This window comes from Meleagris gallopavo, chromosome 3 (genome assembly GCF_905368555.1).
Source record: "Meleagris gallopavo chromosome 3, MGAL_WU_HG_1.1, whole genome shotgun sequence".
Taxonomy (NCBI): domain Eukaryota; kingdom Metazoa; phylum Chordata; class Aves; order Galliformes; family Phasianidae; genus Meleagris; species Meleagris gallopavo.
Genome location: NC_139406.1, coordinates 15,982,805 through 16,006,777, shown reverse-complemented (window position 1 = coordinate 16,006,777; position 23,973 = coordinate 15,982,805). Strand labels below are relative to the sequence as shown.

The following is a 23,973-nucleotide window of genomic DNA, read 5'->3' as shown; positions in this document are numbered from 1 at the left end:
CCTCATCTTTCATTTCTGCTGCCTGTCACATGCAAAGCTTTCTACCCAGCTGGAGTGGCGTCAACCCAAACCTGCTCTCAAAGTCTATTTGATTTTCCTGCCAACTTTCAAATTCATTATGTTATTGGCTAATGGTATGGGATACAATAGCATGGTGATCCAAAGCAGCATCAGTAGCACATGCATCACTTTTGTTATGCTTATGACAGCAGCATCAGCTACATTAAAGCAGGAAGAAAAAAAAAAAAGAAAAAAAAAAGTAAAATCGTAAATAAGCATAAGGTCCACTGACATTGAAGATAATTTTGTTCTTATTGTTTCAGCTGATACAAACACTGAGTGCAGTTGATAAAGATGACTCTTACAGTGGACACCAGTTTTCATTCTCCATAGCTCCAGAGGCAGCCAGCAGCTCAAACTTTACACTCCAGGACAACAGAGGTAAATTTCTAGAAGGACTTTTCTTATTTATCTCACTCTTGCTTTCAGTCCTCAGGTGAAGATAAAATGTGTGCTTTATGATTCCAGACAACACAGCAGGGATTTTCACCCGAAAAACCAGATATAACCGGCATGAAATGAGTACCTACCTTTTGCCAGTGGTAATATCAGACAATGAATACCCTATCCAGAGCAGCACTGAAACGGTGACTATTCGGGTATGCGCTTGCGACCATCGAGGAAAGATGCTGTCCTGTAATGCAGAAGCCTTGATTCATCCTACTGGTCTTAGCACTGGGGCTCTTATTGCCATTCTTCTCTGTATCATCATATTACTTGGTAAGTGGCTCAGAGGTATTTTGTTCTTTACGTGGTTGAATCGGTTTTGAGCATTTCAAACACACACATGCTCACACACACACACACACACAAAAAAAAAACCCCACCAAACCACATGGAAAGTTTCTCTCCTTAATACTTTCAGAACAATTAAGAAATTCAAAAGGCTCACCTCAAAAGAAATGGTGCAAGGGGTTAAAACTTTCAGATCAAAGCAGTCGGTATCACAGATGTCAGCGGCTTATTTTCTACTGCTGCAAGTGGTTATACCAAGACTAGAAAAAGAACAAAGCAGAAGCATCCACGTCTTATCTGACATTTATATTATTGTATTTCCTCCTGAGAGGGATGCTGGCGATATGGTGTACAGAATACATCCTACCTAATCTCAGCTGTCTAAAAGCTAGAGACGTCCAAGCAAGATGAGACAGCAGGGCTACACCCTTTGCTCAATGGAAAGAAACAGGCACCTCCAGAAAGTCATCCATCCAATCCCTTTAGTAGTATTTGAGGTCAATTAGACTATCTACACTCTGCAGAGGGAATCTATCTCTTCCTGTTGATCTCAGAAGGGGTCCAGATAACTTAGTTTTAAACAATTCAGTTCCCATGTCTAACCTAGGGGCAAACAAGTCACACCTGGGGCTTCTGTTCCACTGGAAAAGGATGCTGAAATGGGGTGGCTACTAAAGCATTCTAACATCTCAAGGACGTGCATCTCTAACATCTCTGGCTACAGCATTTACAGGTGGTCAGCTTTTTGTTTATTAGTTGAAAAATACAGCAAGTTTGCAACATCTCTCACAATCCTCTCATGCAGATTTCACTCTTCTTGTTCAGTAAAATTGAGATGTGTACCATCTACATTAGAAATAATCTATTAATCTGTGGAGAATTGTACAACACACAAAATCGACTTTATTAGTCACGATTAGCATCTGACCAGAAAAGAAGGGAATCAGACCAATGTCATAGCACTAGGGTCAAGAAGGGGAGATGATATTCCCTAGTGATTCCACTTGTATCTTCCTCAGACATACTCATCACCATATGCTCCTCACTGTGAGCATTACAGTTGACAAATGATTTTTCCTTCCAGTGATAAATCAAAGACCAAATAGTGGCACTCAAACTTCAACAATATAATCACGGCTTGCCCAGATAAGCGCTATCATCTCTTCAGAAAAAAATTCCTAGAAAAACAATCTGAACCCTAATTTGCCATTAAATTTATTTTTCAAAACATGATATCATGGCCTTTAAGAGTTGAGCTCACTTTGTATCAAGTTCCTTTCCAGAAAAAGAAATCAATCTAATGCTGCAGATAGTCTTGCACTAGTTAATACAACTGTGCTCATTAATATCAATCTGACATTAAACGATTTCCTGTTTTATGTCAATCGAAAATAATTGATTCTGTGTGCTAAGCAGCACTTTATGTCAATTACTGCTCACGCCACCATGCACCATAAGCAGATTTTCAATTAACTCAGCTATATAATTTTCTATTTTCAGGCTGGTTGCAAGGTTTGCATGTGCAATCACTACTGAGTGAAAAACAATACTCTGGGCAGACCTGAACCACAACTTAAAGTTTCGCAGCAACAAAAAGTGCCTGTAAAGTGCTAGGTTTATTTTCAGACTGAGTAGGTCTAGTGGCTTATCAGGAGGCCACAGATATTCCTAAAAACTGACGTGCATATAAGAGCGATGTACTTTAATGTATAACATCTAATGTTGAGTTGTTTTGTTTTTGTTTTTGTTTTTTTTTTTTTTTGCCTACAAGTTCAGTAGAAGATCCAAGTATCAGAGATGTGACATAATTATTAAGTATCATTCTAGAATATTCAGTATAACATAATGTTTGTTGTAAATGAAATACTTTAGAAACTCTTCCATGGAAAAACTATCAATCCTATGCTTTCTCAGATAATTCTGACAGCCCTATAATAGAAGCATATTCAAAATTGACTCTATTTTTCAAGTTCTCCACAATTTACTCCAGCTATCTCTGTTCTCTAAGATAGATCTTTTCCTAGCCCTCTTTTATAGTATCACAGCTTTATGCTCATAAGGACAAGAGTTCTCCATTATAACACAGCTGCACAAATAAGCATCACTCAAACGAGGGTCTTTATGTGACACCAGAAATAAATCATCACTGGGATATGAACCCAAAGTTTTTGCTGTCTGAAGCATTCTTCCTCTTTCAGTTTCTCCACCTTACTTATTTTTCTGACTTCTAATAACAAACGTTCTTTCCTACTCACACTATTCCTATGGTAAATATACAATAAGAATTAGCATATTTTCCTACTTTAAACTATAGCATTGGAATCTCTCTATAATCAAAAAGAGAGAAAAAGTAATGCTTCAGCATGCCTACAGATAGCATCTAGCTCTGAGCCATTCTCCATGGAAGCCTATCATTAAAAACAAATAAACAAAAAATGACAACAACGACAACAAAAACTCATAAACAAACAAGGACAACAAAAAGCAGATTTTTGTCTGTCAAGAGACACCAAATTTCAATGGACTAAAATTTTCTTTTGGGGATGTCCTCAGTCTTTGGCATTGCTCTTAACAGGGTTACAATCACGGAAGGGACTGAAAAAAAAAAAGAAATTTGTTACTGTGCTTTGACTCACCAACAGATTGACCATTTTAGAAATACAGTTTTAGAAATACAGCTGACACGAAAGATAACTTTGATCTACCTTATTGTCTCATATCAATGGGCTTAGGCATTTTCTGATTTGTTTTGCTTCACTCTGAAAGAACTAAAGACCACAAAATCTGTCTTTTTTTCTCCAAGTTTGCACAGCAGAGCTGAAATATTGGGTACTGTGGACTTCAGACTACCAAGCAGTAATATATCCCTGCTCCTTGCTGCTGTTCATTTGTAAATATTTGGTCATTTACCATCTCAAAGTAGAATCCAGCTAAGAAATATCAAAAAATCAAAAAAAAAAAAAAAATCAACTTCTAAAAGAAATAAAATGTTTAACATATCACCTCCTACCCTCTGTGCATACTTCTCCAGGAATTGTTATTGAATAAAATTATTTAGGTTTGGATCAGGGCCTTTGAAAGAATTCCTGACTTCTGAATAGATTATATATATACACCCACCTTAGAATGAAAAGTATAAAATACCTTTTGAGAAACATAATCCTTTGGCAGATCTAATAAAGCCATTGCCATGTGGCAATGTCTCATATGTCACAGGCTTTCACTTACATACTTTATAAGGCAAAGCTATACACTTTAAAACACAGTATCCATTGTAAAAGTGTGCCAGGAACGTAATGAAATCAACTTGGACTTGGAGTGAGTTGAGAATCTACGCCATATCCTAAATTATTCCAAAGAAGGAAGGACTTGAAGTACACCTTTGCTAACCTTTTGTTAAGCCCAGTAGATCCTAGTCTTGTCCTTAGCATAAGTTTCATCTCATCCCAGATGTTCAAGGTATATAACACATATATAATGAGTTTTGGTGCAGGTGTTTCTCCCTTCCCAGCTCTCACGGAACTACCTCTGTTCTCCAAGCAACAGAGTTGCTATATAATTCTGGGTAAAAATAGGCCAGCTGACAAGAAGGCACTTCTCAGCTTCTTACCAGCTTGACATCTCCTTTGTCTGCTGCACACTCATGCCACAACATCTCTCACAGTGCTCACAAGCAGAAGAAGTATAGTCTAAAAACCTGACATGCACATTTGCAGTTTTGCAAAACATCTTTTCAAGCTTAGAATTTAAGCCCTAGCTCAGCACTTCATCTGGGTTTTAATGGAGCTGGGGGATTAATTTTTCTCTTCCTCTCTCCCCTGTTTTTGTTTCCAGTTACAGTGGTGTTGTTTGCAGCACTGAGACGGCAAAGGAAAAAAGAGCCTTTGATTATTTCCAAAGAAGACATCAGAGACAACATTGTCAGTTATAATGATGAAGGTGGTGGAGAGGAAGACACCCAGGCATTTGATATCGGCACGCTGAGGAATCCCGAAGCCATAGATGATAATAAATTACGCAGAGACATTGTGCCAGAAACGCTTTTTATGCCACGGCGGACTGCAACAGCCCGAGATAACACGGATGTCAGAGATTTCATTAACCAAAGGCTAAAGGAGAATGATACAGACCCAGCAGCCCCCCCATATGACTCGTTAGCGACCTACGCTTACGAAGGTAATGGTTCTGTGGCAGAGTCCCTCAGCTCCTTGGAGTCGGTGACCACAGATGGAGACCAGGACTATGATTACCTCAGTGACTGGGGGCCGCGGTTTAAAAAGCTGGCAGATATGTATGGCTCAATGGACAGTGACAAAGACTCTTAATATGTTGCCTTTTTTTTCCCTCCTTCATTTTCAGAAACAGCATTGAGATACGTGAAGTGGCTATTTCTTTCTATTTCTCCATAGCTCTGTGAAAGGGTTCTCTGTTTGAACGGTTCCAGTTGTCTAATGACTGCAGTGTGGATCAGCTGTCAGAAAACTTTTTCTAGTATCAATTTATGAGCTTCCAAGAGGCAAAGTTCTTATTTTTTAGGGCATCCAAGTTTATCAAGCCAACCTTACAGGCACAGCAGTGGTGGAGGGGAAAAAAAAAAGATCAGATGGGGAGCAATATTTTTACTTGTTCTGCTTATATTGTAAATTGGAGTATATTACTGTTTAAGCTCACTTGCTCTTTTTACTTGTATTCAGATTATTCAGCTCAGATGACTGCTCTGTTGATTGTGTATTGCACATCCCAATGTAATGAGGTACCCTAGTTTAACCTATGTATTATAGTCAAAAGTAGTGGTGATGGAATGAAGGTTTATTTTACAAAGTAGAGTCAGCTGAGAAAAAACATCCAACACATTTTACTCATGAGGAAGTTAGAGAGGCCTAATGGTCATTTAAATCTAAGTATTTTTTCAGAACTTGCCATTGCCCCCAGTGCACTGAATCTATTAACACACATATATATAGTTCATTGACTGCTATGTATATATTCTTCTGCCCTAGCATTGCTGGAGAGATGTGAGTGCATGCATGTGTGTGCGATCAGTAGCCCCAGTACCTTGTTTTTAGATGGCTTCTAGGAACCTAGACTCCATATTAGACCATGACTTGGAGGAAGGAACAGAAAGTAACCGTGCTTTTCTTTGTATTTGCGATGGCTGCCACATGCATGTCAGTGGTGAAGGCCATTGTGCTGGGGAGGCAGGATTCAGGCTTTTCTACTTCTGCCTGTTCCAAAGTGTAGGAGGGCTGTTGTAGCTCCAAGGTCATCGCCGACCATTGAGTCAAAAGAATAAACTGCAAAGAAGGAAGGAGAACTTCTATGTCCTGAGCTCCCCTGGTGGCAGCCCAGGGTAGCTTCTCACTGACTCTGCCCAGTTTTGCTATCTGTAAAGTAGGGAAATAATGCCTACCTCATCAGGATGTTGCAAGAATTAGATAAGTCACTCAGAAAATGCTTTACAGATGGAAAATGCTGGCACTCTGCCAGAGGAAGTAATTTCTTATGCTTTTTTTCCATTTTTTTTCCTTCCCCCTTCAGATTCAAGCCCTGAATGCACAAATAAGCAAAAATCAATTGTCATTCTAGTGGACTGAAAAGCAGGGTATATAACTTTGGTGGGTTTTTTTCTCTTTCTTTTAATAAACTACTCAGCCAGTGTTGTTAAAGACTTCACCAGAAGGTGACATTTTAATCACAAGTCTCTCAGTGGGTGTGCTTATCTGCTTTGCCAAGCTAAGTAATTTTTGTCCAGCGGTGGGAGCAGGGGGAGATGTCATAGTCTCAAGCCAGAACAATTTCCTCTACAGCTTGTGTACCATTTGCTCTATTTGTTGGTTTGTCACACCTGTATTATGGCTGTTCTTTATACCCAGTCATCTAGGAGAGGCTAGATGGAAAAAACCCAGAGGGGTAGCCATCAGACATATCCAATTCCAGGAGCTGAAAGCCCTCCTGGGTCCCAAAACAGGGACATGGCCTAAAGCAGAGTGCTGAGGGAAGATGGATTTTTTTTTTTTTTTTAATATACCTCATAAATAACTGATCTCATATACTTAGTTTTGAAACAGTATTTAATACTAGAATTACAGGCATGGATCTATTTCCTTTCTTCTCCCCTCTCAAATCTTTAGTGAATCAATTTGAAAACTTAAACAGCTCCAATTTACTCTAAAAATAAAAGATGAGGGAAAAAAGTTAATAAACAGAAAATTAAAAGGGATTAAAAATTAATCCCTGGAATTCATTACTTTCAGAGAAATAAATAAAGAGAATGGTAAGATTCCAGAGTTTTAGACACATCCAAGCACGTTGACAGAAATTCTGATTTTGTGGGCCCACTTGCAGCTCAGAGGAGTGAATTGCTTTGCAGTGTCCAGCAGTGTTGGGAAGGACACTTTTGCAGTGGGAGGCACTATGTGTCTGCAGGTGTAGGGAAAGGCAGCTGGTGCCTGCTTTGTAAGTGCCCACATTGTAGTTCCAGAGCAGAGGAGTGCAAGATTTCAGAGGGAGCTGAACCTTCATCCTGCATCCTGTGGGTTAGGTGCTCCAACGCGTGGTGGGGCAGAGCCTGGTGTGCCCACATGATGACAGAGACACAGCTAGGCCCTTCTCGTGTTCTCGTGTTCTCCTCAGTTCTCCTCCACAATTTGAGATTATGAAAACCTTTGAAAGCCTGTCCCTTTGTGGCCTCCTGGAAATCACAGCATCCTGCCCAAAACCTAGTTCTGGCACAGGAGAAGAAATGCCTGGTTCCTCAATAGCTTTCAGACATGTGGGAGGAGAAGCAGGAGCTCAGCAGTACCTGCCACAGGCTCCTCAGCACGAGCCACTCTCCTCATACATCTGCTGCAGATGCTGCACCCTTCAGGGGACCCTTTTGCCACAGACCTGTTTCTTGCCCACCTCTGCAGGGGGCTGCCTGCAGCAAATCACAAGCTGGATGCTGAGAGCCAGTCAGTGAACCCTAACCCTCCTCAGACCATTGGGGACAGCAAGCCTTACAGGCCTGCAGTTGAAAGGCATTTGGCCCCACTAACCACCCTCTACTCACTGTTTAGAGGGGACTGCTGTCACATATCTGCAGCTGGGACAGGAGTGGTCCCCTACGAATACTGCCTCTGTCAGTTCTTGAGGGAGCTAACACAACAGAGGACCATGCACCTCCACCAAGTCAGTACAGTGACTTGGTCTGATCCGGTGATTTGTTTTTTTTCCCCTCTTCTGCCTCTTTTTTTTTTTTTCCTTTTCCTTTTTCCTGTTGAAAGCTGGCTCTATCTTGTCCATTGAGCATCCCAATATATAACAGAGAGGTTGATCATGCCTGTTGTGTAAATGTATAGTATATAAAATTATGTAATGTCACCACAGATATGCTGTCTCAATAGCAAATGGATTCTCCTAGGAAAACTCAAGGCAAACTCACATCCAAATTCTTTACTATGCATCTAGGTCTTAAGGTCTATTTTTTTCCTGCAAATTAGACAGACTTAGCATCTCTCACAAGAAAAATTCAATTCTGTCTTTTCTTCTTGCTTGGCAGTACCACAAAGTGCAATTTATAAAGTCAGTACAGCATATTAAGTATTGAAAGTGCCATATTGCAGTGAATACAAAACTTTGCAGTAGTGTTTCTTTACACTTTGTTGCATGTTGGTGTGCTAGATGATAGAAACGAGTATTTAACAGTACTTTCACACAATGCTAGAATTGTCATTTATAGATCAGCAAGTGTTAGATTAGGGGCTATGAAGTGAGTTTCAAGGCTGTTATAAGCCTGCTGTTCTTAGAACCACACCCATTTGAAGAGAATAAACATTATAAGCAAATTTAGCCAAGCCATGCAGAGATGAATAATGAAGTTGGCTTTTCACTTGAAAAAGTGTCTGTTCTAACAACGGGGGAGCTATTAAAAGCTACCAAGGAACTCAGTGGAGTTAACATAAAATAGATACCTGCTTACATGGGAGATGTTTCCAGCCCTTCTGTCGCAGAACAATAGCATCTCTACACTTGAGATAGAATAAGGTTTCTAGTATGTGGCTATTCCACCCAACTCCCAAAGCAGCTACTGTATTCTGTAAAATGGATTTTTACTCAGAATAATGATTGTTTCAGGTTAAGAATCAGTCTATCCCACAGCAGCAACAGTATGGTGAGATACAGCAAACCAGATGCTCCCAGACATGCTGCCAACGCAGTTGTGCCAGGACATCTCCCTTAGTAGACCAGCCTATGGAGGAGAACCAAGATGGAAACTTGCAGTGAGCTCTGAACAAGGGAATCTGGGGGTTTCCTGAGAGCTCAGCTGGCAGTACCACAGGACTGAAATGTGTTCTCAGACTTGACATGGATTGATACACTATCTAATCATGGAAAGAAAAAAAAAAGTTATGCATTCCAGACACTGCTTGTAAAAGATGTCTAAGAAAATCCCAAGCAGAAGAAAAACACTGCACATGTACCAACACCAGTATTTTCTATATTTGGCCTAAACAACATATTTTTTTCTGATATTTCTTAATTTTGTTAGCTGCCAGACTTAGTTCATTCTATGGAAATGTATTTCATAGTTGTTAAATGGGAAGGGGAAAGGCAACCTGCAAATGATCCAGTTTTGGAAGCAATAGGCTGCATTACAAGGCATAATGTTTCCATTTCTCTGACAAAAATAAACTAACAAAAAACATTAACTGGACATTTCTAATCCTACAAAAATTCAGCAGTCACAAAGAAGTAAAGCAGAGAGAGATGGCTTTTGGAATGTGTGTACACAGTATGAATAAAGAAGGAGAGAAATGAAATTTTGAAGCTAGGCATGTTTTAAAGTCTGATTTATCCACGTTGATCAGAGACAACAGTACACAGTAACTCTGCCGCTTCCAGATTGCATATAGAAGCCAGAGGCTGATTTGCGTGGATAGCAAGACAGACACCATCTTTCTCAGACAAAGCAAATTAAATCAAGGCTATTTCCATGCAAATTTCTAGAGAAGACAGATCCTTTCTCATGATGATTACTAAAACATGCTAAATTTCTGCACCAGATCTAACTTGATGATCTTCCACACTCTTTTCAGTGGGTTATGGATAGTGATTCTAAGCAGGTAACTTCTGTGGACATTATCAGCTCTTCCTGCCACCATCTGTTTTAAATCTCTCCACATTTCATTTGGCTATAAGTAATACTGAACTGTTTTACACGATCACTATCCCAACTGGGTGTTGCTATCCCCTGCCCATTTGTGTTTTAATTAACACTGCAGTCTGAGCTCCTCTGTCAAATAAGAGCTGACAAGTTCACAATCGTTATCCTATTTCTGATGAGTATGAACTGTTTTGTAAGTTGTGAAAGGCAGGGTATTTCTCCACACCTATGAAAACGCAACCTCCCACAATAAATGTCAGAGCTACAACTGAAGAACTGAGCACTGCGCAGGCAGCAGAGCACTGGCACAAGTTGCCCAGAGATGATGTAGAATCTCCTCCTTAGAGATCTTCAAAAGCCACCTGGACGTGGTCCTGAGCAGCCGGCTCTGTGTGGCTCTGGAGGGTTGGACCAGATGGACCCAGAGGTCTCTACCAACCTCAACCATTCAGAGATTCCGTGATATTTTTTTTTTTATTAGAATTGTTTCCTTAGAGGTTGTTTCTCTATTTAAGAGAGATGAAGAACAAAAGTATATTTAATGCCTACAGCCTTGTGCATTGCTCTGGGAGGGGAAAAACACAGCAGCCAACTCCATGCTTTAATGCCAGTCTTTCCTCTCAGCAGTTTTATTTAGGCACAGCTGAGACAATCTTGATCCTGCCCATCATTTTGCAATATTACACTTTTCAGCCCAGACCTGCACTCATCATATATGAAACACTTCCCTGAACAGTTCATAAATTCAGCAGGAGGTAACCAAAAGCCTCTTCTGGAGTTACAAGGAGTTCAAGAGTCAGAGAGCCGAGAGTTTCAGGCAGAAGAACGGAAAATGAATTGCACGGGGCGGGAATTGGGGGAGGCAATCACTCACATGCAAGGCAGGCCCAAGGCACTTAAAAGCCACAAAGCTGTCACATTATACATAAAGTTGCTAGATTTCAAAGGAGCTTTTACAGAAGTTGCTCTTATTTTTTTCTGCATGTCTTCTCTCTTTAAAAAAGAAGAGGGAAAAAAAAAAAAAGGAGCTGCAAACTTCACATTTCTCCTTTCACAAAGTTAATTTGACCAAGAAGGCGTAAGTCTCACACATAGATTAATCCTTTCCACTCCCATGGGCTTTTGACCTTTCCTATGAGACTGCACTATTTATGTAAATACACCTGGAGACACTTTCTATAAGCTTTTAGTTTTCTACAATCTATTACCTTAGTGTTTATTAAAGGAACAAATGTATAGTATTATTAAGCATTCAGGTGAACAGAACAAAGAAACAACAGTGCAAACATGAAATTGTTCTGGATTTTGACATATAAAAACTCTTCAGAATCACTGTACTGTTTCAATTCTGTGATTACTTTCATTGCTTTGAAAATTAAAAAAAAAAAAAAAAAAGAAAAAGGCCTTATAATAAATGCTATGTGCATCTTAACTGTGTTACTGAGCTAAATCAATCTGGCAAACTCCTATTGCGATTTGTGATTTTTAAACCCTTAAAAAAAATTCTTTTCGGTATTGATTTTTTTTTAATTAAAAATACATCCGAGAATAAATTGAAACCAGTGCCATGACCTGGGAAGATTTACTTGCTGGTATGCCCCATCTACACAGTCTCTCGCAATGTCTCCCCTCATGTAGGGGGAGCCTCAGCATCAGATGGACCTGGTCATCAAGGAGGAACATCTGCGGGCAATAATATTTTTGGCACCCAAGAGATTTACACCTAGAAGCTTCCCTGTATTACAGAGGGATCCATGCTGGAAACATCACCTCTTCTGCAGTGTGAATGGGCAGTTTGTTATGGTCAGATGGCAAGTGTGCACTCTCTCCCTTATATTTCTTGTTCACTGTACTGGCTTCTTTTTGGGGGGAGGAGGGCAGGGGGATTAAGGATTTAATGAGAAACCAATTTGAACAACAATTTCTCACAAACAGAGTGAATTTGCCTTTTTGCAAATTGATTTTTGTAACAAGTTATTTATATGATGCTACTTAATAAATTGTTTTTTTTTTTCTAACTTGTTTTTTTTTTTTCCTCCCTAATTCTCTCAATCTATGGTTTGTATCTACACAACTATCATAATGCTAAACCTTCAGAAAGATTCTGCAACCGCATTAGAGCACAGAGGTAAACTGGCTCAGTCTTTCAAACATCATTTGTAAGTGTCTGACTTGCAACGTGCTGTAAAAGCAGTAGGATCACTGCCCATGGTTAGTGAGGCATCCCAAAAGAGCGATATAATTTCAGAAAACATCATTTAGAGATGCTTACTATCAGGAGGATATTAATCCATGAAGACAAGCCAAATTTTAACTAGCCCAGGCTTCCCTGGAAGCCAGAGGAACCTTTACCTGAATTAAGCATGTAGAATACCCTTCTTGTAGGATGTAAAGATCATATAATTTAAATGGCACTGTTATATTTCTTTCATTGTATGAGGTCCAAGAAAAAACAAACAAACAAACAAAAAAACCTCTAAGTCTTCGTTCATTTAAGGAGAGGACAAATGTCATTCACAATGTCTTTCTACATAAGTAGAAAAACCTCCAGATAGAATTATTCATTTAACATTTCCTAAAGGAAATATCTGAATATCTGCCTACATCTCTAGAAATTTGATCATATTTAAAATTTTTCCTAAATACAAGGACAAAGATAAGAGGAGGAGAAGTCACAGCAAAGCAGTACTTCACCAGAAGTATTAAAACTAGCCAAAAAGAACAACCAGTTTAACAGTGAGAGCCACCTGTAGCTTGTAAATGAACTGAGAAATTTTGGTAACCAATTAAAGTAATCAGCTTAAACATTCACCTGCAATCTTTGGTGGACTTCAGGAAGAAAACTTACATATAATTAGCCTGAAACATCTTTTTTGAACATTCAACAGTAGTTCATAAAGCTATAAATATGCAGGTCTACATAGTAACTAAAAGCATTCAATTATTTTTATCTCATTATCTGAACACCAAACCACAGAGAGAAAGCCTTGCAGGTGGAGGACACCTTTCCTTCCCTCACACCCTGTGGTAAGGTCATACAGGAGCCAACATAGAGAGGCTTCAGATGTTCTGTTTCTTGGTTCTGCTACTTGTTGTGTTTAGAGCAGCCCTACAAGATTTCAAAAAACGTAAGCTTGAGTTCTTTTAAACTAATACACTAGCAGCAGCAGGAGAAGGAATCCTGGTTCATGGAATCATTGATTAATTAAGGTTGAGAAACAACACTAAGATCATCTAGTCCAGCCTTCAACCTATCCCCGCCATTCCCACTAAACCACATCCCTCAGTGCCACATCTACACATTTCTTAATACCTCCAGGGATGGTGACTTCACCACCTCCCTGGGCAGCCTGTTCCAGTGCCTTACCACTCTTTCAGAGAATTTTTTTTCCTAATATCCAACTTGAAGCTCCCCTGGTGCAGCTTGAGGCCATTACCTCTAAGTCCTATCACTGTTACGTGGGAGAAGATGCTAATATGCTTCACCTCACCACCACCTCCTTTCAGGCTGTTGTAGAGAGTGATAAGGTCTCACATGAGCCTCCTCCACTCTGAACAATCCTAATTCACTCAGCCGCTCTCCATAAGACTTGTACTCCAGACCCTTGACAGCTTTGTTCCCCTTCTCTGGGCATATACCACGGTCTCAATGTCCTTTTTGTATCCAGGGGCTCCAAAGTGAACACAGTACTTTGAGCTGCAGCCTCACCAGAACCAAGTACAGAGAGAATATCACCTCCCTGCTCCTGTTGACTACACTATTTCTGATACAAGGCAGGATGCCACTAGCTTTCTTAGCCACCTGGGCACACTGCTGGCTCACATCTGGGGGTTGTCAACTCACACCCCCAGATCCTTTTCCTTTATGCAGTTTTCCAGCCATTTTGCCCCAAGCCATTATTTCATGAGTATCAGTATTTCATGAGGTTGTTGTGACCAGAGTGCAAGATCCAGTATTTGGTCTTGTTAAAGCTCATAGAATTGGCCTCAGTCCATTGATCCAGCCTATCCAAGTCCCTCTGAAAATCCATGCTATCCCCAGGTAGACAAACGCTTTCTTCCAACTCGGTATCATCTGCAAACTTACTGAGGATTCATTCAATCACCTCATCAGGTCATCAGTGAAGACATCAAACAGGGCCAGCCCCAGAATTGATCCCTGGGGAGCACCACTCACAACTAGTCGCTAGCTAAACTTAACTCCATTCACCACTACTCTCTGGGCCTGTCCATCCAGCCTGTTTTTATCCAGCAAAGAGAACACCTGTCCAGGCCGTCTGTGATACAGGTTTAGCAGACCTCCATGTGTACATGGGGCTCTGAGTGTCAGGAACAGAACAGATCACTCCCACCTTCTTTACTGGAAAGGAGAATTTGACAGGTTTCTTATTTGAATTCTCAGAGAGCACATCAATGAGAATGAATAGTCAGCTAGAGGCTAATATTTCAGCTAGAAAACATATCTGATTCTCAGACAGTCACCTACCAGTTTTATCTCTGTAAAATACCTCCCCCCCACAAAAGCAACACACAAATCACTAACACTCCAAAAGTTCAACTTTCATTAATACTATTGAAGTTACCACAGAGACAAGTTAACTAGATGAGCCATTAATGCCTACAGTGTCTTTAAAAACCAAAGTTTTACCAGTAATTGCTGGATTTCAAGGATAGCTCAAACAAGGAAACCGAAGAAAATAGCGATATGTTTCACTAAGTCTTTAATCTTCACATCAGAGCTGCAGGAATGATCATTTGTACGAGCAATCAAGTGAGTTCAATGTTTGTCCTTCCAATTTAAATATGACGTGATGTTACTTTTGACACTGTATATGATAAGGTATAGACCTTATAAAAATAATTTAAAAAAAAAAAGGAAAAAGAAAAAAACAAAGAAGAATGAAAATTAAGAAAATTACATCTTTATCCAAAGCCTTTGAAATGTTCCCTCTTAGTAGCACTACATCATTCCATATTTTAGCACAGCTGGCTGTCAACAAGCACCAACCCTCTACAGTGTCTTTTTTCCAAACCAAGTTCTCTGCCACTAACAAGTTCTCTGCCACTGCCCTCCTTACGTTTGACCTTCAAGTTGCTCTGTCCCTATTGTCAGAAAAGATGATTCTACTTTTCTTATTCCCCACAAATTAGAAAGCAAACTTCAGCATTATCAGAAATCTTCAGTCAGTCACTGTCTACTTCAGATCTGCCCAAGACTTCAGTATATATTTTCAGTCGTGTCAGTCCATGGCATGCACAATCCCATGTATGCTTTCATAAGCTATGGAGATAGGTGCAGCCTAATAGGACATTATGATGCATTTTACTTCATTTAAGCAAAAGAGAAGAGATGTAGTAGGACCAGAACATAATCAGGAAGATTGTATGCAAGGAGGCACACTGACTTGAATCTTCAACAAACAAACAAAAAACCCAAAACTTTTAGGGTGGTTCCTCAAATATAAAAAGGCAAGAATCACCATATGCAGCTTTCTTTGTACCCCTTGCTGGAACTTTTCCTTTCTTAACTCAGAACTTAGCTGGCTGACTGCTCATGCATGCATCTTAATTAATAAACAAATGAATAAAACCCCTTCTGATTGCTTTTACATGTTTTTCTAAACATCTGCTTCTACCTACGATGTTAAACAAAGCTGTTCTATTCTATAACTCAGCTGAGGAACTTATTTCTTTCTCTCTCTCAGGACACAACTGGGTTTTTCACGTCAATTATCTTAATTGGAAGCAAGCTTAACCCATTTCCCAATTACAGCTCCAGCTTATTAGAACAAACAAACTCTCAAACCTCCTTTAATAAAATATAATACGACCAAAAACATCCCAAAGAACAAACATAAGCTTTGCTAATGAGACACTGAAAAATGGAGTGAATGAAAGAACTCTGGCAAGGGAAAGAGTGAGGCACTTTGGAAGCTAGTGGAGTGGCAGGATACAGTGGGGTCTAATTGTCCAGCTTAATCTCTGGTGCTGCATTCGTTCCTGCAAGTCTGCATACTGGTGGCTCACAGGTGTGCTCTTCACTCTGTCACTCACTGCATTTGATTTTCTCCCCCATGTACCAAACAAAACACTGAGCCAGATGCATCTTTGTTTTGTCACTGTTGGGCATTTTGATGGCCCAGTTTCTTTACAGTTTAACTACAGAACCAGGTACTTTCTGCCTCCTCCTCTTCACTCCAGTCCCAGCCTTCATCACTCATGTCCAGATGTACATTAACCTAATACCTGTTATTAAAGACAAAAAGCTTAAAGAAATAAAAGGAATAAAAGTTGCAAGAGGGGAAACCCACCTGTTACTGCTCCATATGATGGCTGGGTTAGCCATGTCTCTTCATGTGGCCTTCTGTCTCCCACTTACTCATATTTATCACAGTGCCAGTGCATCAAAGCTACAAAATCCAGTACTAGACAAACCTTTTAGTACAGATTTGTGAACGTAAAGCATTTTTACTTTTCTATTTGGCTTCCCATGGCTGTCACCAGCTTTTTCAGAGGCACCCACCTTTTATACGCATACTGGATACTAAGCTAAGAAGCTTGCACAGAAATTTTTCCACCACCTACATGCATAGAGCACAGGGTAAATGGGCAAAATATTTAGCCCACAAAGTTCTAACATTCCATCCACCTGCAGCATTTGTCAGGCACAGAACCAATAACAACTGTTTCCCCTAGCAAAGCTCAAATGTTCAACTGTAGCAGCTATGGTGATGTTCTGATTCTGTTGTTTTCTGGTATTGTCAACATTTCTCTAAACAACATTTACAGTTGTTTTTGAGTAACAGAAGAAAGTCAAAACTAAACTTTGAGATTCACCGTTCTAATATCTTGGTATTTAATCAACCTGTAATATAATATTGATTGCAGATGCCCTGGAGAAAAGAGATTGGTACTTTTCTTTAGAGCAAATACTTCATATAGCTCTTTATTGCAGTAAGAGCCTTTCAAATGTTTTGATACCAAATATCCATCTGGCCCATGGGCTCGATCGCTTGCACAGTCAGAATTTTATCATTGATTCTAGCAGGAGTGAAATGGGACGCCTGGAAGACAATACATGTTAACTGTGTGATGGCCAGGAGGAACTGCAGCAGGGGGATTCACATTATAGATGTTGTTCCTGAGGGCTATGAAATGAAGGCACTGTGTGTGAAGAAAGATTTCCGGCAGAAGGACCATAATATATAAACCATTGTAAAAAGATTTCATTTTATTACTCACAAACAGTTACCTTGCAATACCAAAAAAAAAAAAACAAAAAAACAAAAAAAAACCAACCACTCACTGTATGTCAGTTGTTGCCCTGCTTTGCCATCAGGTCACATCTCCAGTGCAGATGGTCCTGATTTTGTGCTGGCTCTGGCTGCTCCTCCTGCATACTCAACAGTTACAGTAACTGGACCAAGGCTGAACTGGAGATTGATTTCATTTGTCTCTTGTTTTGGCATCTCCTTTCTTCTATCCGATGTGTAGCCTACATATATTGATAAATGTGCACTATATATTAGCCATACACATATAAAGCTGTTTTGTGAATGACGGCACAGTCTCATCATCCTTTCCACCTTTCATTTTGAAGCTCTGATGGATGCATAGCTGCATCTCACTGACTCACCTCTATCAGTGTTGACAGACTGCTCATATCTCACTCTGCCACTGGAGCTGTGCACGCACTAGGTACCAGGCACTGAGTACAGCACCGAAGAGATGGTCCAGAAAGGAGCTTTTGGAAACTCTTTTTTTTCTGGTGAAAGCAGCTGTCAACTAGTACTCTTCCCAGGCCCCGAGCTCTATAGCACCAAACATAGAAACAGAAGAATAGAGCTTGTGCTTGCCTCACCATAAAGACCTTTATGCAGGAAACATAAAGGAGTGCTGAGGAAGGCTGAAGAAATGCTGTCCCTGACAGAAATGTAAGTTGGATTGTCAGCGGATGTGTTTACTTTTCTGCCATAACCCTGCACCATTAATAGCTCAGGCACAGAAGAACTGAGCAAAGGAAAATCAGAAACCCAAAGACTGTTCCAAAATACAGGGAATTTATTTCTAGAATGGGGGCTCAGAAGCTGTCTGATTTTTATTTTTATAATTAATTTCAGTTTGCCATTTCACCAAAGCTAAAGGCTATTCCTGGAGCATACCAAGAAAAGTATGCATAAATCTGGGCAACGTTGGTGCCTTTCTTTCTTCAGCTCCAGAACAAGAATTCAAATGGTGTTGTTGGAGAAAATACTTTTGCACTTGTGAAGATCAGAGCAATCTTTTTAAAGAATGTTATCCATAGTTCCTATCGTCTCTTCGAGTCATTTGTGACTCATACCACACTGAAAACTATTATGAAGTTGTGCAGGGCAAATAACTGGAACCAGGTATATCAGAGTAAGTCCTGATGTGCTGCAGGTATGAGAGCTCACTCTCATGATGAAATTACCACCTGTGGTGTTGTGAATTGTCAGTCACAGTCCTCATAGCCTTGCTGCTTTTCTGCATTAGATTTCTCATCTATTTACTGTAACAGCTTCACATCATTTACAATGAAGTCAGTATAAGCATAGTTGTGCAAAGAAGCTTTGGAGAGTAAACTCATCAGCATATACGCATACTCTAGGACAGGGTTCATTAACACAATTAATGTCCTGTCCACAAACTTGCTGCGTTTGGAGGGACTGTGACAGTGCTCACTTCTTTGAGATTGGCTCTGTGCAAATGTACCGGAATTCCCCTCAGTAAGTGACAAAATGAGGGCCTGCTTAATTTCCTATTGCATTCTGGATTAATGCAATGCTGTCCTGCTGTTGCCAGTGGTTCTGCACCTGTATGGGGATGGCTGCCTGAACAGATGTTCTTTGCCATGTCCTGATTTTATTAAGTTAACTTTGTTTGCTGCATTGTAATTACATTTAATTTGCCCCAAGCTGCATAGTTTGGGTGAATAAATAACACTTTAGTATGTATTGGTAGTAAAAGTTCCTGGAGTTAGTTTGTTTAGAAGAAAAAAGGAAGGAAACAAACTCCCCAGTCTTCTATTACCGCATGTGGACAGACGGCTGCATCTGTGCAGAGCACAGAATAAGGCAAGGAATATTTTACCAGGTGATCAAATGGGGAAAAGTAATAAGGTTACCAAACATTTAGTGTTACTGATACATTTAAAGACCTAGCATACAAGCTGTTCTGTACCTGAACAGTTTAAAAATCACACACGTGAGGTGTTTACATAAGCAGGTTCTTTCTGTGCTACAGATAAACCTGATGCAATAATTTATTTTTTCAAAGGGCTATTTTTGTTTTCAAAAAAGGTTATGCCTCCTGTGTTTTCTCTTATTTACTTGTATATATGCTAGAACAAATGAGTCTGCCAGGCATAAAGACAGTTTATGACTCAAACATGTTGACAGTTGTATGGAGAATTACTATGTATTTGTATTTTGGGTTTCCTTATCTCTGGCTGAACTGAAAAACTCGATGCTTGATTCCAAATATTTATTTTTAAAACCATTTTAGTTACCCTAGAAGAAGAATTTAACTGGGGAAACACTATCAGTCTTTTTAACAAGAATGGCACAAACAGTATCTCTGTAACACGGTGCTTACTGTGTTCAATGGCTGAGCTACAAAAAGCACAATGCTCCTTCAAATTCCCCCACGCAAAAGAAAGGTGATTTTCTTTATTCAGGTTCCTTGAAGTAAGAAAGAAAGGGAGAGGAGATAGATGCAGCTCATTGTGGTATTGCTTAGAAGCAAAGGTTGATCATGAAGTACAGCACCGTCTTTAAACGTTTCGAAATGTAAAATAGAGATGCATTCAGACCTGCCTCATAAATGGACCATTCTAGTTGAAAGTCTGAGAAATGAATTCCTGGCTCTGCTTCTTTTCACTGAGAAAGAAAACATAGTGGCCTTCTGGGGCAAGATCTTTAAAGATTTTCGATGAGATTTATATGGCTGAAAGAGCTCTCAGAGACAAATCGATATAACTAAGTACAGCGCTCTCCTACAATCACGCTGATCCGGAAAACTGGCTGCATCATCACAGGGCTGTCATTTTCTCACTTGCTTTGTGCAAGATTGCCTAGGGTTTCTCACAACACTGAAACCAAACCCTCCGGATGACAGCAACAGCAGGGGCTTGGGAGCTGCATTGCCTTCAGTTTGAGGGCTGCCACACGCATTTATTTCCCTGACCAACTTGAGCTTCCTCTTCCCTGGCCCCGCATTGCTATACAGGCATGTTTTCAGAGTGTGGCTGTCCCTCCATCAGATGATCTTTTAAACTGGGGAACAAATATGTGGCCAGAGATTGCAGTAGTGTATTCTTACACTCTTTATAGCTCCATACTATTTCTTTATTGGGGGATACTGCCCAGAGAGGTTGCAAATGCCTATCCCTGCAGATGCTCAAGGCCAGGTTGGATGGGGCTCTGGGCAGCCTGCTCTAGTATTAGATATGGATACTGGTGGCCCTGCATGTGGCAGGGGGGTTGGAGACTGATGATCCTTGAGGTCCCTTTCAGCCCAAGCCAATCTATGATTCTATGATATTTTTTCAGACTATTTGCATCACCTTGGATCAACTAGCTAGGTGTTTTGGGTTATCAGTTATTCACTCCTTCCTCATTAGACAAACTGATTGCACAATATCTGTTTTGCTTGGCCTTTTTTGCATGCGATCCACATTGTATAGTTCCTTAGTATTGCCTCAATCTTGTTTTGTGGCTGTTTGCAGGCTGGTGCAGAGTAGGGCCCTGCCACTCCTAGTGCTGCATGGAGAAAAGGGCAGTTTCTACCCAGCTAGTGTACCTCAACCAGGTAGCAGGTAGCCAAAGGAATTCAGGTATAAACTCTTACAAATCAAGCGTTTAAGGATTAGAAGCTGAGCCAGCCAAGTCACTTAAATCGTGGTAGAACCTCTACATGCAGGTCAATGTGCTTACATGCAGCTGGCAACTTTGCCTAGCGCTTGATAGGAAAACAGAAAGGAAAAGCATCTGAAGCACAAAATGTGACCTGAATGTCACTCTTGTATTTTTAAGTGCAGAGCACAGGTTTTCCATGCTTGTTTAAGTACACACACCAGACACAGCCGTGGACTGTAAGTTCTGCAGACTATGCAAGTTCAAGCTGATTGCAAGTAGATACACGCCAGTGAGGAATCAAAGCAATAAGAATATAAAGTCCTATTCAGAAAAAAAAAAAAAAAAAAAAAGGCTACAGATTTTATCTTTTTCACCACTGCAGCAGCTGCCATAGCAAAACAAGATATTTTCTTCTGATGGACACTAAAAGCACAGGACAGCGTGTCAAAGTGATGATATCAGGCTGTACTTTGTGGAAATGCCCCTCAAACCTTTTCAAGGTAAGTTCTGCTACTTACTATTAGCCTGAAACATACAGGATAGAAGCTCACATATAAAATTAGTTAAGATTCTAAGCTGTACTGGTGATTAAAAAAGACGGGGAGGAAACAAATTAGAGAAACAACAGGAGAAAAAAAGAAAAGGAACTGAAGAAAACAGCACAGTGGAAAAGTGAAACCTCAAGAGGAAAATGAACATAGCCTGTAAATACCTTCAAGGTAACAATGTAAATGAAGGCAGGAAATCACACCAAGTCTCAAAAGATAACAGAAAAAGAAGTAATGGCCATAAGCAAAGGAAGGAAAAGTTTAGGCTAAGCATAAGCAAAATTCAAAGAGTAAGAGGGCTAGTGAAATAAATTCAAAGGTAGCTGAGATACAATTAATGGCTACATTTAGGAACACTAGACAAATAAGAAAGTGATGGAGATCTGTAAAATTTGAGAGGAAAAAAGAAGAACATCTTCCTCCTTGGCACTACATCTATGACTTTTCTTCACAATGGTCTGATCAACTACAGATAGGCATGGAGTTCAAATTCTGTTACTTGCCACATGCCTATTGTTTCATTACATCTGCTTGTTCATAATCTTTTTTCTTTTGTGACAGCTGACATCAGTGCTATTCTTTTTTTTTTTTTAATCTTATTTGACTTCTCATCAGTTATACTTCAGTCACTGCAAATCCTTGGCTCATCTGATCATTTTGTACTCTCTTCCATCCAGCTCCTGCAATCAGTACAGAGATGCCTCTTTTGCAGCAAGTGCTAATTTGACTCTGTGTTCCTTCAGTTGCATTTGCCCCAAACACTTTGAATTGTCATATTGCAAGAGAGCCTCTGGCTGTTCAGATGTAAGTGGCCACTGTTACAAGCTGTGCAAATGGATGACCCTTGTTCAAGATGCGGGTGGCTTTCAATAGCTCCTTTCTTTCAAGAGGCATCTGTGTTTCACTAAGTACATTATAATTTAGTACACAGAATAGGTGTTGTTTCATCAGCACTATTTCCTTGATATTTTGATGAACTGTAAATTCATACTTTTAAAGTCTCTGCTACTCACATGCCAAGGTTTCATTTCAAGGTTCAACTTTCAGCACAATATAGACACTTATTAAAGTCAAGGGAAGGATCCTAACGACTCAGATGAGTTAAGAATGAGGCCTTACACTCCTATTCAAGTTTAAGTAACCCAGAACATAAATTTGCCATTTGGATCCCTTTGCAGGTAGTCAGTACAATAGCTTCCACTTCAGCTATCATAGTAATGTAATTCAATGCTCTGCCTTCAGTCCCCATCACAGCTCTCAATACCTTTGTACACTCAGAAGCCTAAAACAGACTTACATTCCTAATATTGTACCATCAATCAAGAAGTGCTCTTTGCTGCTTTTGCAGATGGGCAATTGACACCCCAAGTTAGAAAGGACTTGGGGGCCCAACATAACCTCGAGGACCCATGTTAAAAGAACTTTTATAGTGTTCCAGTTGACCTTCATCTTTCCTGGAAAAACCATCAGAACTCAAATTTCTCAGCATGCTGGAGACCATAAAGTGGGGAAAGCTGGATGGAGCCATAGCATGGCTACTGATGCCAGGGCAGGTTGATGCAGCAGTAAAAAAGTATGTGCCAAGCACATCAATGGGAGACAGACGGGGCTGAAAAGGAAGACAAAGTTCATAGTCTCTTAACAGTTATCTCCTCATTTTGTCATTCTAAACTTGCCCTTCCTGAGTTAATTAATGGCCAGTGCTAGAGAAACAATGCAGGCTGCAGCTTTTACCCCTCTTCCATGTTTTCCATAGCACTGATGAGCCCCTGGGACATAACCTCTCTGAATGCACTCTCATTAACTTTCTACTAATTAGTCTCATACCATTTATGAGGTATATTATCAGGGGATTTTATATAGTTTAACACATTAAAAAATAAAGTTTCTTGACATTTGAATACACTTTCACTTAGGAGAAACTGTCACTCCTCCTCACATCTGCACATGAGGGGATGGTGGAGGGGGTCACATGAGGATAAAGATGCATCTTCCCCACAGCAAGGACTATGCAGTGTTAAGATGGCTATGCCAGGCTGACTCTATCTGAACATTTTTGTCTTAATTAGAGCTATATGCCACACATTTAAAGTCCAGATTCAGCTTATCTAACAATGGGCACAGGACTAATCACGAAGATAAAGGAGCTGTCACCCTTTGCTTCTCAGACAAGAGAGAAGCACATCTAGATGACTCATACTGCCTAAGCCGTGAACCAGTCTCTGGAGGGGTTGCCTTCTCCCTCCATTCATTATAGCAGGAGGCCTCAGTACCTGCTACTTGGTAGGACGCGTTTTGGTCTTAGAGTTTTGTACTGCAGATGAATTTGACAGGAGTTCTTCAGTTTGGGGCATGTTTTCTATAGATGTAACTTGTCATAGTCCCATGTCATTTCAGCCATGTCCTTAAAAACCCATTACACCAGCCTATGCATCCCTGCGCTGTCCTGCGTTCACGTGCACTTGAGCCAAAGACAAAGGTGACTCAGATCTCATCCTAGAGAAGTGGAAGCCAGATTTGTGCATTTCCTCCACAGAAATATGTTGGCCATGGTACTTAAATACAGAAGCTACTGCAAAGCCAGCTACATTCACAGTTTGCTGGTAGT

The 23,973-nt window shown here is 40.1% G+C and overlaps 1 protein-coding gene across 4 annotated transcripts in view; it reads left to right on the top strand.

The window, feature by feature from the left end:
* CDH6 (cadherin 6) overlaps positions 1-11,958 on the top strand; it is a 112,938-nt gene extending 100,980 nt beyond the window's left edge. For all 4 annotated transcript variants that reach the window (XM_085220356.1, XM_085220357.1, XM_085220355.1 and 1 more), the window contains 3 exons: positions 324-441; positions 529-780; positions 4,630-11,958. In XM_085220356.1, the coding sequence (XP_085076482.1) occupies positions 324-441; positions 529-780; positions 4,630-5,120 (861 nt within the window). In that variant the 3' untranslated portion in view covers positions 5,121-11,958. The remainder of the gene's footprint in view (positions 1-323; positions 442-528; positions 781-4,629) is intronic.
* The last annotated feature ends 12,015 nt before the right edge of the window (positions 11,959-23,973 follow it).